The sequence below is a fragment of the Watersipora subatra genome, chromosome 1 (assembly GCF_963576615.1).
Source record: "Watersipora subatra chromosome 1, tzWatSuba1.1, whole genome shotgun sequence".
NCBI lineage: Eukaryota > Metazoa > Bryozoa > Gymnolaemata > Cheilostomatida > Watersiporidae > Watersipora > Watersipora subatra.
Genome location: NC_088708.1, coordinates 57,805,929 through 57,821,895, shown reverse-complemented (window position 1 = coordinate 57,821,895; position 15,967 = coordinate 57,805,929). Strand labels below are relative to the sequence as shown.

Here is a 15,967-nt window from a genome sequence, read left to right as displayed (position 1 = left end):
GCTCTTGCTAAAGCAACTATTGAGATACTAGGATATGGGGAGATTATTTCGATCCAAACAGTGTATGCTTGTGTGTAACTGTATGCGTAGTGCAAGAGAGGCGAGATTTTTCTACTAGCAGTTGATTAACCGCCATTCTGTCAATGTACTGTCTTAATTTTTGATATTGTTCGTGTCGAAAAAATAACGCGCGAGTAGTAGACCATGAAAGAAAGATGGCAAACCTCAAGGGTAGCGGGGAGGGGTGCAGAACAAGTGATCAGAGAACCAGACAATGAAGTTAGAATGAATAATGCTAGTATTTTGACAGTGTTCTATCAAATTGAAGTACCCTGTACGAGTGCCTGACGGTAAGAGGTGAGTTAGGTCAAGATTTTTAGACAGTTCCCTTATGGCCGCTGTTGACAAAAACTATCAAACAACTTAAACTTGTGTTTCGTGGTTCATGCGTTTATGGTAAGTTTGCTACTGCCATGTACAGTAATCTCTCTTTTAGGCTTAAACTATAGGGCTTCGCTGTATCATAGGTTGTTGATGGCTTTCATGTGGATATAGATAGCGATACACAGTCTCATCTTTAGAGGATGAATAGGAGCACACGATGTATCAATATGAAGGTAGCCCATTGATGATCCGGTTGATGTCAGCAATAAAAATAAAATCTTTCAAGAACAGCGCGAGATCACTTAACTAGTGAATGGAACATGACCATCTCTCCTCCTTCACCTGCAGAGAATTGACAATAGTCTTCTCCATCATTTTGCTAACCTGGCATTGATTGGCACAAGAATATTCAGCATCAACTTTGCCTTTTTGATTGTCTCCCCGTGATGCTTTGCCGTTCAGTTCTTGTTAATCTCTCACAGATTTCAGTGTCTATATAATATACTATACAAGTATGCCGCTTGTAAAAGGACATGTACTTGTAAAGAATATATACTTGTACTTATATAGAAATTGCAACAGTTTAGCAAGCGGTTAAGTGTTCTCAAGTGTTAAAATTATGACTCACACGTAAAAAGATTCTAGCATATATTTCGCGGAAATTCCTAATTCGTGAGTTGGTCAGAAACGTAAACCTTGCAAAATAAGAGAAACTAGTGCATATTGTTCTCCTAGACATTGTGGAATGAGAGCAAAAGCTTTCCATCTCCTGGACTGTCAGTGCTTAAAATAGTTATATCTTTCTTATTGATGCTATTTTATTTTCTCAGAAGTAAAATCTCAAACCAAATTCTTGACAGCATTAATTTGATGGAGTTTGGTTCAGACAGTATCTGGCTTGAAGGTAAGTAAAAAATATGTGAATGTGGGTTCATTATCAGACTGTTGGCTAGAATGCTTGTTATCCAGCTTAACACTCTTTGTAGGCATATACTAATTGCCATGGGATGTGAGTTACTCTCGCATCAAACTGGCTTAGTTGAAGCTGTACATCGCGTTGCGTGGTGTGCTACGTCGAGCGTAGCGGCACAAAGTAAAAGAACAGTTGAGGTGCACAAGGACTTGCTATGACTGACAAGGGAAGTTCAACCAATGTCCAGAAATCAGGTTCTACAACCTACGATGCTGGGAATGCGAAGAGTGCAGACAAAGTACCTGCTAGAGATGTCATGCCGGTAAATACCAGTCAGCCATTCTCAGCAATAGCATAGGCGTTTAGAATCAAATGTAAAAATGTTGCAATAGTATCATAAATATAGCCTATGATTTTAAGTTGCTGTTTTCAGAAACAAACATTAAAACTGCATGAAAACATTAAATTTTGATGTAATATTTTGTATACAAACAGTCGCCAGTGCAATATATTGCAGACAGGAGTTCTTGCCATGCACATCAAGCGTTGTAAAGCTCTTAAGGTACAAGATGGATCCAAAGGTAAAAACTCTCATTATATAATTTTATTGGGCATATAAAATAGTTTTGGATGGTGACAAGGAATTTGATTTTTAATTCGTGAATTTCCAATTATCTAACATATTTGTTAGATATATTTGCTATATATACCTTATGCACACCCGCTCCTTGTCATATGATATAGGTAAATGTAGCTCATCACTATGCTAAATATGACTCAATTTCTAGGTTTCGACAATGTTCTTAAGGTTTTGTCATCTCACAATAATGGATCGTCGCACAATTCCTCACGATCGTACTACGTTTCTATTATGCACCAGGTTTTGATCGTGTTGATAAATATACCTTTTTATTTGATCATTTTACTGTTAAGCAGTACATGTAGGGCATCACCTTCCAACTGAATATATATATATTTGTCTCAAAAAATTAAAAGAAGTTTGACTTTTGGCATAACATTAACCTTTTTTATGAGTTTTAAGGTGATAATAACTTGTTTACTTGATGGTAGAATATTTCTTAAGATTATTTCACTAACAAAATCTTTAGACTGTATTGCTCAGTTCTGTTTTACTTCACTAAAGTTCGGCTTTACACGATTAGAAGTGTCTCGACTCCATAATAAAAAATAGCATGACATAACCACATTATCATAACACTCAAATTATGACAACACAACAGCATAACAACATATAGTAGCATAACGACACGCAACACTGTTACAACGCACATCAGCAGCATTACAGCGCACAACAGCAACATTACAACGCACAACAGCAACATTACAACGCACAACAGCAGCATTACAACGCACAACAGCAGCATTACAACGCACAACAGCAGCATTACAACGCACATCAGCAGCATTACAACGCACAACAGCAACATTACAACGCACAACAGCAACATTACAACGCACAACAGCAACATTACAACGCACAACAGCAGCATTACAACGCACAACAGCAACATTACTACGCACAACAGCAGCATTACAATGCACAACAGCATGACAAAGCATAGCAACATGACGATGTGCAGCAACTCATAAACTACAATCGTTTAACAAAACTTGATTAACATAAACAGAGCACCAGCTTATATAGTCCAGCTTATACAGCCCTGGAAGAATGATTGCCTTGTGAATGCAATTTAGTTTAACGAGTATTCTGTGCTGTGTCCCAAAACTGCCCAAGCCAAAAGCAATGCTGTTACATTTCAGCATTCTCTAAACGACTGCCAGTGAGTCTTTACTTTAAAATGATGGTCGGAGAGATAGTAAAAATCACATCTGTCAATGATGTTCGCTGCAGTAATGATGTGGGAGTTATGATTGATGACTTGAAACATTTCCTAGTTGTGGTAAGTCATTTAATGAGTTCCTTACACTGACATATTTCATGTAACTGGCATAAACACATACTAAGTTTAATTATGTACAGCAACCATACTATGGCAGATGGTAGACAGCCATAATGGTAGACAATCCTTTGCTGCCTCAATTGTGAATAGATTGTCTCTTCAATTGCTGAACCTCCCCTATTGGTCGCAGATTTCACACATCTCAGTAACTGGCAAAGCTGCTGTGAGCAGTGGTAGCTCAGTTGTTCATGCTTACAACATCTGTTATTGCTGCATTTCTATTTAACACCAAAGCTGTTGGATGTAGGAATGGTTTCACGTATTATAGTCTTTTAATAAGAATACCTATTTATAAACCATCAATTCATAGAATAATCAACTCTAGAATACCTATTTATAGACCATCAGTTCATAGAATATTAACCTCTAAAATACCTATTTATAGACCATAATTGACATTGAACATACTGTTATATTCAATACTTCCAGATTATAGAACATTTAACAACTAAAATGTATATCAATTATAGCAGCTACATGTAGCTCTTCATAAGTTACCAAATAATAAGTAATCCCTTACAGGCTAAAAATAACAATTATTAAAAATATATCTCAGAGAATAACAAATATTCATTCATTTACAAATATTAGGATTTAATCCTTTATAGATTAACAACAAGCTTGACGATGATTCGAATAAAGTTCGATTGATGCTGATGGGTTTTCAAGGTAACAACAAACACAAAAAACTTGGGGAAAAAGAGATCCATTTATTCAACATTATCCGCGTGAGTAATATTATTAGGCATCTCACAGCACTTGGCTAAATAATAATTCCGATTGGTATCTGTTGTCTGTGTTTCTGCTGTTTCACAGCATTGAGGCCTCACGAGATGAATAGCTTATAACAACATTGCTGTACTTGAATTGCTTAGATATTGAATACTATATTTACGGTATTTTTAAAGATAATTATCCTTGGCTAGAAATAAGACTGGCTGTATAGCAGTAAATAGTAGGGTTTCAGCTGAATAATGAACAACACGTACGTATCTAGATAGTCGATGGTGCTCTTTCTTAGGTATATTTAATAAACAGCGCAAGTGATATACTGAATATGACGCAACAATGCTGATCGCTCTGCTGTCTACATGAATAATTTTACTGTAATTTGAGATACTTTACTATCTACAGTAGCTTGCTGTTGGTAGAATTATTTGATATGACATCTGATTTCTTTGTTAGCTAGATTATGATTTTTTCATCTTGTCTAAGTTGTGGTATTTTCACCCAAATAAGGATACTCACTGCTCTATTGAAATGTCACTACTTACTCATATTACTTACGTCTTCCTTTTCTCTTGTGTTTGATCAACTGTCATGATAAATGCAAATTTATTGTCACTTAAATCTGTCAAAGAGTAGTTTTACAGGCAGGATGTTTGCAAGATTCAAACAAGCCACTGATGCAGCCAACATTTAAAAACTCAAATTTTAAATTGCTTTTCAGCTAAATAAAATGTGCTGCAGCAGAATGAATAGATCTACGGTTAGATCTTTGTTGTATAACTTTTCTCATTTCTACAGGTTTGATTGATATTTATCCGCAGGTTAGGTTGATTAATGGTAATAATGATTTATTATGGTTTATTTCTTGATACCAAAAAAGAAGTACTGCACAAGAAACCAACCTTTCTTTTTTTAGTTAGTCAGACGTACATTGTTAAACAGTGTGATCCAACATACTGTAGTCTGCATTGACTATAACCCACTACAGGCCTCTATAAGTTAGTACTACAAAGTGCAGGTTTAAGGGTCAAAGTGCAGGTTTAAGGGTCAAAGTGCAGGTTTAAGGGTCAAATAATTTTCAACTAAAAGCTTTTGTAGAATGTTTCGAGTGTTTTACATACGGAAACTAGAAACTGAAATCAGACATAGATTTAATAATCATAATACGACTCTAGAATAAAAGCTCTTTATCTACCTATTGATCATAAAAATATAATTTTGGTATATAACATTGATATGCAAATAGATAATACAGGTATATTGTTACAGCAGTTTAGTAAACTGGCTATTAAGATCAAGTTTACACTAGTTTAGCAAAGTTAACCAGAAACTCACACCTAGTTTAATTGATTAATCTTGATTAACCTGATTAATACTAACTTAGCCTTTGTACATGGGGCTTTGTGATTTTTTAGGGTTTGGGCGGTCGACTATATTCAGCACACTAATATGAATGACACATGCAAATCCTGTTATTTACCTGTTTTATAAAACTGGTACTACTATCATACTTATCAAGCTAACATATTCTGTCATCGGATAGGGGTGACAAGTTGTCTGAGATGCTGCCGTGGTCAAACATGTACAATAACATATGTATAAGAATAGCTTAAAAATAAAACAAATATCAATTTTTACTGTTGACGACTCCGTCTTAGTATTATTTTTGACTTCATTTTAATATTCTCAGAACTTATTCATCGTTGAAACGTTGGAACTAGCCAAGAATGCTCATGTGATGGGAGAAGTCGATGTAGAAATGGCGTTCTCTTATGGCTGCTTTGGTTACGGCTATTCTTCGCAGGTGATCTCTATGTCAAGTGATCTCTATGTCAAGTGATCTCTATGTCAAGTGATTTATGTTCCTTGAACAAAGGTTTTAGTAACTTTCATATCAGGTACATCGTAATCACTAAATAAAATAAGTGGATGAAATTTGAAGTTGCTGGCTTAAAAAATTCAGTCCTACAACTAATGCAAAGCCATCTAGCACTTCTAGGCACAACTATAGCTGGTTACCACGCGTACTATTTCTTTTACCACTCGTAAATGAAAAAATTATATTTTCCCAAAATACCCCTTTGAGTTCCTACTGGCCTGTAACAAAGAATATATTACAGTTGGAGAGCAAGACACACACACCTGCAGAACAGATCAGCCAGTCACTATTCTTTAGAGCTGAGCCTCCTTTTGACAGAGTACATGATACAAGGTAAACATCTGCTGCTGTTCTCTCTTCCTGAGCATGAATTCTGTGATTTTTTTAATCTTCACTCTATTATTAATAGCTGTTATCTCTGCTAGCATTGCTGTAACACACGTCATTCTTCGATGAGTTTCGATAGGCATAGCAAATACACATTCTATCAAGTTTACCTAATCAGTTTTTCTTACTTTTTACGCGTCACGCATAATTTATTTACAACTTTACAGCATCAGTGTTATGCAGTTACATAATTACATCATTACAATGTGACACAGCTAAACCGTTATATCGTTACACTTCTACAATGCTACTTGTACAAACTGTTACACATCCATGTTACTCTTTATATGTGTATATGCTCTCGCTTCTCTGATTGACACTGCGCTATTATGTTATGATTAGTTTTGCTTCGGTGGAATATACATCTTCTTATGGTAAAGATGATTGTTACCTTTGCAAGCAATTATTACACAGCACAAAATAGTTACTGCTACAACAGAGGCTCGCTGTATTCAAAGTTTTGATGGACGATACCGATTACCGGTACCGCTTGAGATTGGTACAAACGTAAAAACGAGATACCGGACTTTCTTTGTCTGATATTTTGTTTGGTTGAATAGAGACATTATGTAGAGGCAATTATTACTCCAGATAATACGATTGTCTTATGTGAACAGCATATAGTTTTTCCGAAACCAAAAATATGAGTGTAACGGCACATTTGAAATTGAAACGGCACATGCAATCTCGAAAAGGATATTCAGTAAATGGTAAGAGCGATGGGAATGATGAGAACGGCTTTGTGGTTGTGTGCCCTTGTTAGTAGACTTGTGGTTGTGTGCCCTTGTTAGTAGACTTGTGGTTGTGTGCCCTTGTTAGTAGACTTGTGGTTGTGTGCCCTTGTTAGTAGACTTGTGGTTGTGTGCCCTTGTTAGTAGACTTGTGGTTGTGTGCCCTTGTTAGTAGACTTGTGGTTGTGTGCCCTTGTTAGTAGACTTGTGGTTGTGTGCCCTTGTTAGTAGACTTGTGGTTGTGTGCCCTTGTTAGTAGACTTGTGGTTGTGTGCCCTTGTTAGTAGACTTGTGGTTGTGTGCCCTTGTTAGTAGACTTGTGGTTGTGTGCCCTTGTTAGTAGACTTGTGGTTGTGTGCCCTTGTTAGTAGACTTGTGGTTGTGTGCCCTTGTTAGTAGACTTGTGGTTGTGTGCCCTTGTTAGTAGACTTGTGGTTGTGTGCCCTTGTTAGTAGACTTGTGGTTGTGTGCCCTTGTTAGTAGACTTGTGATTTAAATGTTGCGAGTTTAAATCAGAATTTTCCTTACTAAAACTTTATCGTTATTACGAGACAGACAAACGACAACAGACACTCATACTTGTATATATATTTCCTAAAGTTTGTCGTCTGTCGTCTGTCGTAGTCTGTTTGGATATCTGTCCAGCTATAGCTATTAAAATCTTGGATATTAAAATTTCGAATTCTGCTTGACTCAAACTAACGAAGACTGAAACCGCAGGTTTGCAATCCAATTCTCTGTTCTCGAGACTACGAAAGCTCTTACGATTCATAGCTTTTACTATATACTCTATACACCCTTTTCTCGATTGCATGCCCGATGTATTAATTGAAATTCTATTAACTCTATTTCCGGTTTTTTGTAAGGTTCAATTGTTACATCGCGGTCATGATCAATACTTTTTACGCGGACAATTGTATTATCTCAAGTAGGAATAGCCTCTACATTCTCACTCCGTTTGGTCAGACAAAGACAGTCCGATATTTCATTTTTACTTTGTACCAATGTCGAGAAGTACCAGTATCGTACTATTCAAAGTTTTGATGGATAGCTTCTGCTGGAACAGTAACCATTTTTATACACACACACTTCTATGCCCAAATTGGTACTATTAATTCAACATATTCAGAATTTTATTTAGTTTTCTCAATTCGTATTTATTGTACCATTATTGAATTATCTTTTATTGTAATCGTAGCAAAACAGACCTAATTTAGCCATCACTTGCTAATTATTTCACATTTACATTTAAACACTTTTATATTTGTTTTATTTTGTTTCTTAATTTAATTGACCTGCACAAAACATTTTCTTCTTGATACGAAGTTTGAAAGTTAGTTGTTTGATAAAGTTTAAAAAACCTATACAGTTGTTAGAATGGTAACTGTTGTTATATGTTAAATAAACATAAATTTTCTGTGCAAAGACTTTTACTATCCGGGCATTCAACGAGTACTTATACATATACTAACTGTGTTTCCCGGCGTCGCTCGGGTAGTAAAAAGCAGCTTATAAACAATGAGAAGTGATGAGAGTTGCCTACCACTTGCTATTAGTCTGGCACATTGCTAATGGAAAATGGTATTAAAATCAACTTTTAAACAATTAGAAGTGATGAGAGTTGCCTACCATTTGCTATTAGCCAGGCCCATTGCCAATGGAAAATTCCAGTAAGCTTGCTAATAAGCGCTAGGATTCTAATGACGGTATGCCAGGAGGTTGCGTCAGTGTTGTCCAGCTACATCTATTCAAATAATAGCTATAGCTGGACATACCGAAAACAGACATACTTTGTGAAATATATATATATAGATTATAGATAATGCCAAAGCTAATACAAATTTTACAAGTGTTTTCTGTGTTGTACAGTAAGTTGTAATGCGATTTGCTTTACAGAGACGTGATGACTGCCATACCTGTACCACATCCACCCTTCATTGACTGGTCTGTGCAGGTCGACATGGCTATGAGCAACAGAGATTATATGACGAGCTCTATCGCTGACCTCATGGCAGGCAAAGACAAGGGCACTGCTGAGTATCCTCTGTTGAAGCAGCATATGAAAAGGTACCATTATATAAACATGTGTACTATAATGCCAAATCTTAGCTTGGTTTAGTCACATGCAGTTTATGGATATATATTTGAGATCTATGGAATGTAACTAATGGTAACTACTTCATGTTGAGACAACCTTGTATTAATGTCTGTCTGGTTTTATAATGCAACCTATCAAATGCTGCTTTTTTAAAAACCTATTGCAAAAATTTTCCTCCAAATAATAGGTAGAATCAACACCCTTATGACCATTATTGCCCGAACAACTATTTTGAGTTTATTTGTCAAATTTTTAGACCTAAATTCTTTCGTCACAAAAATAGGAAGCTTGGAAAATTACTGGCAGTATCTTTGCTATTTTTGAAGTTACCCATTTAAAAGCTAGGCTTCTTTTTCATTAATAAGCTTTTCGTACAGACATTTTTTGGTAAGTTTGTTAACGAAACTAGCAATTTTACTATAATTATATAGTGTCCCAGTTGTTCCTGATCAAAATTTTGCAAACATTGTGAGTCTTTCTGTCTGCTTTCATGACTTAAAAATGTTGATAAATACTGGTATTTGGAAAAAACTACACAAAATATTATTGAAACACTAAGCCGCGATGCTCTTTGCTACAGTTAATGCAATAAAAATTCATGCTGTTAGTTAACATTTAATCTCTATCTCAGCTTATGTTAAAGAGTGTTTCTTTGTTGCTCCAGGAAGATTTATTTTATTCACGCAAGTGCTTTTACATTTGTGTCTTGTAGGCTTTTTAATTTGGTGATCTGATTGAGGGTTTGTGTTGAGAATTTCACTCAGTTAGACCTTTAACATTTTACTGGAAAAACAGTAATACAACTAAGAGCTAGCTAGTGTATATCTAGTTTCCCAGAAAATCTACGTATATACATCTCAGTGTCTGCTTGTTCAGTTATACCGATGGAGTTTTAGTTACAAGAATCCACTTTGCAGAGGATTTGATATCAAAATCTCCAGTTCTGGAGGCATTGAGCTTATCCTTTCAACTGAACTTAGCGATCAATAATGGTGAAGATATTCATTACATAAGTTAAAATATGCACAATGGCATTGCGTAACACGTAACGAATATCAGCTTGTCTCACTAGGTAAATGCCCCTCGTTGCACCTAATAATCAAACTACTTATAAACAGTTGCAGGTGATGTAAAGGTAATGGAGTAGGTACAGTAATGTTTATATGCTATTTTTTACTACCCCAGCAACGCAGACCATTCAGCTAGTCTGTGATATTTTTTGTTATTATATATAATAGCAAGCTTGCTTTGCTCCATTATGGAATGCTAGCCTGGTCTGTCCACCATGACTGGTCAATTTGCTGTAGCTAAGGATAGAACAATGGGAAGGTGTGAAAGTAAATAAAATAAAGAAGTCACTAATAGTTTGTTGCATATCCTCAGACTGCCAGGGATGCAGAGACGCTACTCATCTCTCACTAAAAGGTCGCAACGTCTTATGTTTCTTCAGAGTCTTGTCACATCCAAGATTAGCCCTGAGCTTGAAGAAAACCATGATGAGGTAAGACAGTCTAGTGTTGATGCCATGTAATTATTCTTAAAATATTCTCATATAATAACTTGTCAGGCGTCAGGAATCTTCTCTAATTTTGACTCACCACCAGCCTGGCTGGAATAAAAAAATGTATACATAGCTCTTTGGTATGCATAAGAATTTTGTACATGAGTATGAAGGCCTGTTGATGCCTGACAACAGTTTAATTATCACATCTGTATCAACCAAAAATCAGCGGCATCCATTGGCATAAATTTAACCTGCGTCACTAAACAAGAATTCAGGCATGGTCGCTCATTTTTTTTACTTTGGTGAGATTCCAACATCTAAACAATACAATGATCCCTATTCAGTGATCTTTTAAAAACAATCACAACAGAGAAAAACTCAATTAATTTGCAACATTGCAATTTGCATCAATTTTTTAATAGGTAAAAAAAGCGAGATAAATGAAAATTAATGTTGGAATGCCATTAGAAACTGAAATTATTTTTGACAGCAAAAATGAGGGGCTGTAATGATACATCTTTCATAAATTAGTTTAGTTGCAGTAGCTGTTCCAGTTTGATGTCTTGATTGAGCTGTTCAAATTATAAATCTTTAATTTTTAATAAAGAAATCAACTTATTATTACTTCCACACAACTTCTTGATTAACAACTTTTATAAGACAGTATTGAGAGAATGTCACAACTATAAGTCATGAGAGAGAGAGATGGTCACTACAGTTAGCCATGAGAGAGAGAGATGGTCACTACAGTTAGCCATGAGAGAGAGATGGTCACTACAGTTAGCCATGAGAGAGAGATAGTCACCACTGTTAGCCATGAGAGAGAGATGATCACTACGGTTAGCCATGAGAGAGAGATGGTCACTACCATTAGCCATGAGAGAGAGATGATCACTACGGTTGGCCATGAGAGAGAGATGATCACCAATGTTAGCCATGAGAGAGAGATGGTCACCACTGTTAGCCATGAGAGAGAGAGATGATCACCAATGTTAGCCATGAGAGAGAGATGGTCACTACAGTTAGCCATGAGAGAGAGATAGTCACCAATGTTAGCAATGAGAGAGAGATGATCACTACGGTTAGCCATGAGAGAGAGACGGTCACTACAGTTAGCCATGAGAGAGAGATGGTCCCCACTGTTAGCCATGAGAGAGAGATAGTCACCAATGTTAGCCATGTGAGAGAGATGGTCACCACTGTTAGCCATGAGAGAGAGATGGTCACCACTGTTAGCCATGAGAGAGAGATGGGCACCACTGTTAGCCATGAGATGGATAGTCACTGCTGTTAGCCATGAGAGAGAGATGGTCACTACAGTTAGCCATGAGAGAGAGATAGTCACCAATGTTAGCCATGAGAGAGAGATGATCACTACGGTTAGCCATGAGAGAGAGATGGTCACTACGGTTAGCCATGAGAGAGAGAGATGGTCACTACGGTTGGCCATGAGAGAGAGATGATCACCAATGTTAGCCATGAGAGAGAGATGGTCACCACTGTTAGCCATGAGAGAGAGAGATGATCACCAATGTTAGCCATGAGAGAGAGATGGTCACTACAGTTAGCCATGAGAAAGAGATAGTCACCAATGTTAGCCAAGAGAGAGAGAGATGATCACTACTGTTAGCCATGAGAGAGAGATAGTCACCACTGTTAGCCATGTGAGAGAGATGGTCACCACTGTTAGCCATGAGCGAGAGATGGTCACCACTGTTAGCCATGAGAGAGAGATCGTCACCACTGTTAGCCATGAGATGGATGGTCACCGCTGTTAGCCATGAGAGAGAGATGGTCACTACAGTTAGCCATGAGAGAGAGATAGTCACCAATGTTAGCCATGAGAGAGAGATGATCACTACGGTTAACCATGAGAGAGAGATGGTCACTATGGTTGGCCATGAGAGAGAGACAGTCACCACTGTTAGCTACGTAGAGAGATGATCACCACTGTTAGCCATGAGAGAGAGAGAGATGGTCACTACTGTTAGCCATGAGAGAGAATGGTCTTTACTATTAGTCAATTCAAGTGTGACAGCCAATAATAACTTGTCAATCTTTTACAGTTTCTGTTTGCCAAAGACGTCACAGTGAAGCAACTGTCTGCAGATGTTCTGGAACACGGTCTGGATGATCATACATACTATGAGGAAGAGAACAGTCCAGGCCTGCTTTACAGACTTGCCTCCGCATTTGGGTACCTCTTTACATAACGATATATAGCAAGAATTACATTTTAGACATAGAGACCTGAAGAGACAAGGCATTTATATATCATACGATGACATCTAAGACGTGGGTATTACATGTAAGTTTAGTTGCAATTACAACTCTTAAAAAGGTAGCGGTTTGCTGAGCACAACTTTATCCAAAATACTTAGTTTTGCAAACCATAGAGCGAACTTTAGCAAGAGGCCGGGTGTTTGTCTTTTTCTGATAATCTATAAATCTGATTCTTATAGCGCAGAACTACCCTCCTCAGCCTTCCGTAAAGGTCATTGACCCACCAAAGTATATTTTCAAATGCCAGCACTATTAGCCAAGGTGTTGTTAGCACATCATTTTGTATACAAATAAAACCATTCCTGAAACTGCTAACAAACTGATTGTAGGTTTGCAAAGAAAAAGACTGAAAACTTAGAAGGTATGACCTGTGTTTACATGATGCGTGTTTAAATTAAAACTAAATGCTGCTGCTAAAGGCTGTTCTATTACATATTAATTACTGCTTCAAATATCTGTTGTCTCAATGAGTGGACACTTCACTATTGCTTACGTTACTTCAATCACCTGTACAAGCTTAATTTTTGCATTTTAATACATTTTCAGGTGGAGCAGACAAAACTGCTGGTACTGAGGATCATTTGAGCCCCAGCAAAAAGCTGTAGAAGGTTTGTAAGTTCATTTGATGAGCTAAAATACACCAAATACTTATCTAAATTGGTCTATGCACCTCTTCACTAGATCCTCACTACTTGAGCAGCTTAGCATTTTAGGTTATGGAAAGCTTATTCAAATAGAATTTTAATATCTTGCTATTTTTGTACACTTTTATCAAATAACAAGGATCTATGAGTTTGAAAGGGTTAGCTTGGAGACTCCTTGATACAGACAAGTTTTTGGCACAGCACTTTTGCACATTAGTTTTTCTCTGATTGTCTGTATGAATCAAAAGATAACATGTCTTACAGTTGTTGCAAGACTTCATAATACACTAACATGTTTTTTAAACTTCCGCATACAATATGTATTCTATGTAAGAATAAAGATCGCTTATAAAATTAAAAAACTATTTTGTGAGCAGAACCAACAACATCAACTGTATTATATTATTCTATTGTATTATATTATTATTATGTATATTACTCAGAAGAGATGTAGAATCAAGAATATTTTGGCCTACATGCCTTTGAGATCATAAATTTGCAAAGAACTATTTAAATTTTAGCACTAGTTTAGAGCTAATTGTGATAATAGCATATACAGGTTTGTATTTTAGCATATTCATATAACTGTAATAGCCCAGGCATGACATAAATGATTTCGTCAGCACTTCATTCTGATCAGATACAGTGCTTTGTGTGCCTTATTAGTGTGGAGTATATTTTTTACTACTAAAAGGCTTAATCTTTTGTTACACCAACACTTACAAAACTCATTTTGTAGAAAAACAAACAACTGGTCGAGCCTACATTTGATGTAATCCTTTTGCTCTTTGATCCTTTTCCATATGCTCTTGTTGCATGTAATAGACTTATAGTTTTTTTTATGGTCTGCCAACCTGTTTTTAACTAGTTTTTAACCCTCAAGATATCCAAAAAATAATAACACATTATATATTTTATCTCAATGATGACAGTAATTAGATGCATGTTGATTAATTGTTGTAGTCAAAGACATGTTTAAACAAACTGCTGAAATGTTGCTACAGTACTCTTATAATTAGTTTATATGCTCTATAGGGTTATATGCCACACACTCAAGTAGAACGTGAACAAGTTTCTAAGGTGCTAACCTGTTTTACCATGTTGACAACTATCATATTATGATTGTTGTAGCAAACTGAGTCAACTTCCAATTCATCTGATACTTTGGTAAAAATGGTGACTCTGGTGTCAGGCGAGCCCTTAGCCTTTACATATCCATACATGAAGTGTTCCCAGAAGCTCAACTAAGTGGAAGAATTTTAGAATCGTTCCATTAGAAGCTTTATTATCAAGACTGTATTGCATAATTCTCTGCCTAAACATTGAAACCAAGCCAATCATAGTAACGTCCACCACTTGTTTATCGATGGACAGACAAAATTGGCCATATTTTAGTATTTAGCTGTTTACGATTTCTACTGGTCGATAGGCAAAAGTCAACTTACTCTTTTGAAAGAGTCAAGGCGGTGCTCTTTTGTATCATCGAATATCGTTGCTTGAAAAAAGTATTTATGATTTTTATTCAGCTCATTATAGTACCTTAGTACTGAACTTCAATGAATTTACTAAAGAAATACATATTGTTTGAGCCTCCTGTGTCACCTTAGCAATCTCTCTGGTCACCACTCTCCATGTTGTGATTATTTATATTGGCAACAACTCTACTTCATATTCAGTTTGCTAGAAAAAGCAGCTTTAACCTTATGCATCATGTATATCTTTAATATAGCCTATCTAATAATTAAATTGTTTTGTTTTGAGCTGAATGGTTTATTTTCATTACTAGGCTGATTCGCTGATGCTCAGCGATACTGCAACAGTATACATCCTTGGTATCTGTAAAATATTTCTAAATTCTTCATTTGTTTGTGTCTGTACCGGTTTGGTTGATGCTATTGTTAAATAATTTAGTAATATGTTAAATGAATAGGTTAAGCCAGGTTAGATAAGGGTTGTCTGCCACTGATAATAATTTGTAACTACGATCTGTCATAAAAATAACTATGCTGATAGTGCTAACTAAAAAGACTGAAAAAAGTAGACTACAATTCATGGCGATGAAAGCTGCCCTCACGTCAAGCTAGACGTATATGATTATCCTCAATTGTTAAAATCTCTTATAGACTTGTAGAGATATTCATAGACATATTCATCAAATGAATATGAATACTTGGTTACATGAACATAAAAACAAATAGACTTAGAGCTTTATAAGATATTCGTATGAATTGAAATATGTCTTATCCAAACGAGGATTTGTCAAACACTCAATATAATTTAATTTGAAGGTTTAGCTTCTTAATAAGTCGATGGAACGAGTAGCGGTACTTTCCCCAAAACTTTAGTATTAGTGCTAAACATCAAGCAATACGCAGCACCTCATAAAAACCCTCATGTACATCGGTGTTGAAATTATGCTATGACCTATTTAAA

General features: G+C 36.2%; 1 protein-coding gene across 3 annotated transcripts; it reads left to right on the top strand.

The window, feature by feature from the left end:
• Positions 1 to 262: 262 nt before the first annotated feature.
• On the top strand, positions 263 to 15,259 carry LOC137406016 (cation channel sperm-associated targeting subunit tau-like). 3 transcript variants are annotated; one of them, XM_068092537.1, is made up of 13 exons: positions 263 to 357; positions 1,371 to 1,619; positions 1,815 to 1,878; positions 3,080 to 3,219; positions 3,888 to 4,007; positions 5,699 to 5,812; positions 6,129 to 6,220; positions 8,902 to 9,072; positions 10,487 to 10,604; positions 12,674 to 12,804; positions 13,220 to 13,251; positions 13,437 to 13,498; positions 14,666 to 15,259. In XM_068092537.1, the coding sequence occupies exons 2-12, from the start codon at positions 1,512 to 1,514 to the stop codon at positions 13,493 to 13,495; spliced, it is 1,149 nt and encodes a 382-aa protein (XP_067948638.1). In that variant the 5' UTR covers positions 263 to 357; positions 1,371 to 1,511; the 3' UTR covers positions 13,496 to 13,498; positions 14,666 to 15,259. The 3 variants fall into 3 exon arrangements, with proteins under 3 accessions (XP_067948638.1, XP_067948630.1, XP_067948647.1); XM_068092529.1 differs by lacking the exon at positions 263 to 357 and having other exon boundaries at positions 1,200 to 1,619; XM_068092546.1 differs by lacking the exon at positions 263 to 357 and having other exon boundaries at positions 1,200 to 1,619; positions 13,437 to 13,502.
• The last annotated feature ends 708 nt before the right edge of the window (positions 15,260 to 15,967 follow it).

Excerpts from the sequence above, each read along its gene's own strand:
- LOC137406016 (XM_068092537.1), top strand. The coding sequence starts at position 1,512 with ATGACTGACAAGGGAAGTTCAACCAATGTCCAGAAATCAGGTTCTACA. Across the intron at positions 5,813-6,128 it reads GTTACGGCTATTCTTCGCAG|TTGGAGAGCAAGACACACAC; the intron begins GTGATCTCTATG and ends AATATATTACAG. Across the intron at positions 6,221-8,901 it reads GACAGAGTACATGATACAAG|AGACGTGATGACTGCCATAC; the intron begins GTAAACATCTGC and ends TTTGCTTTACAG.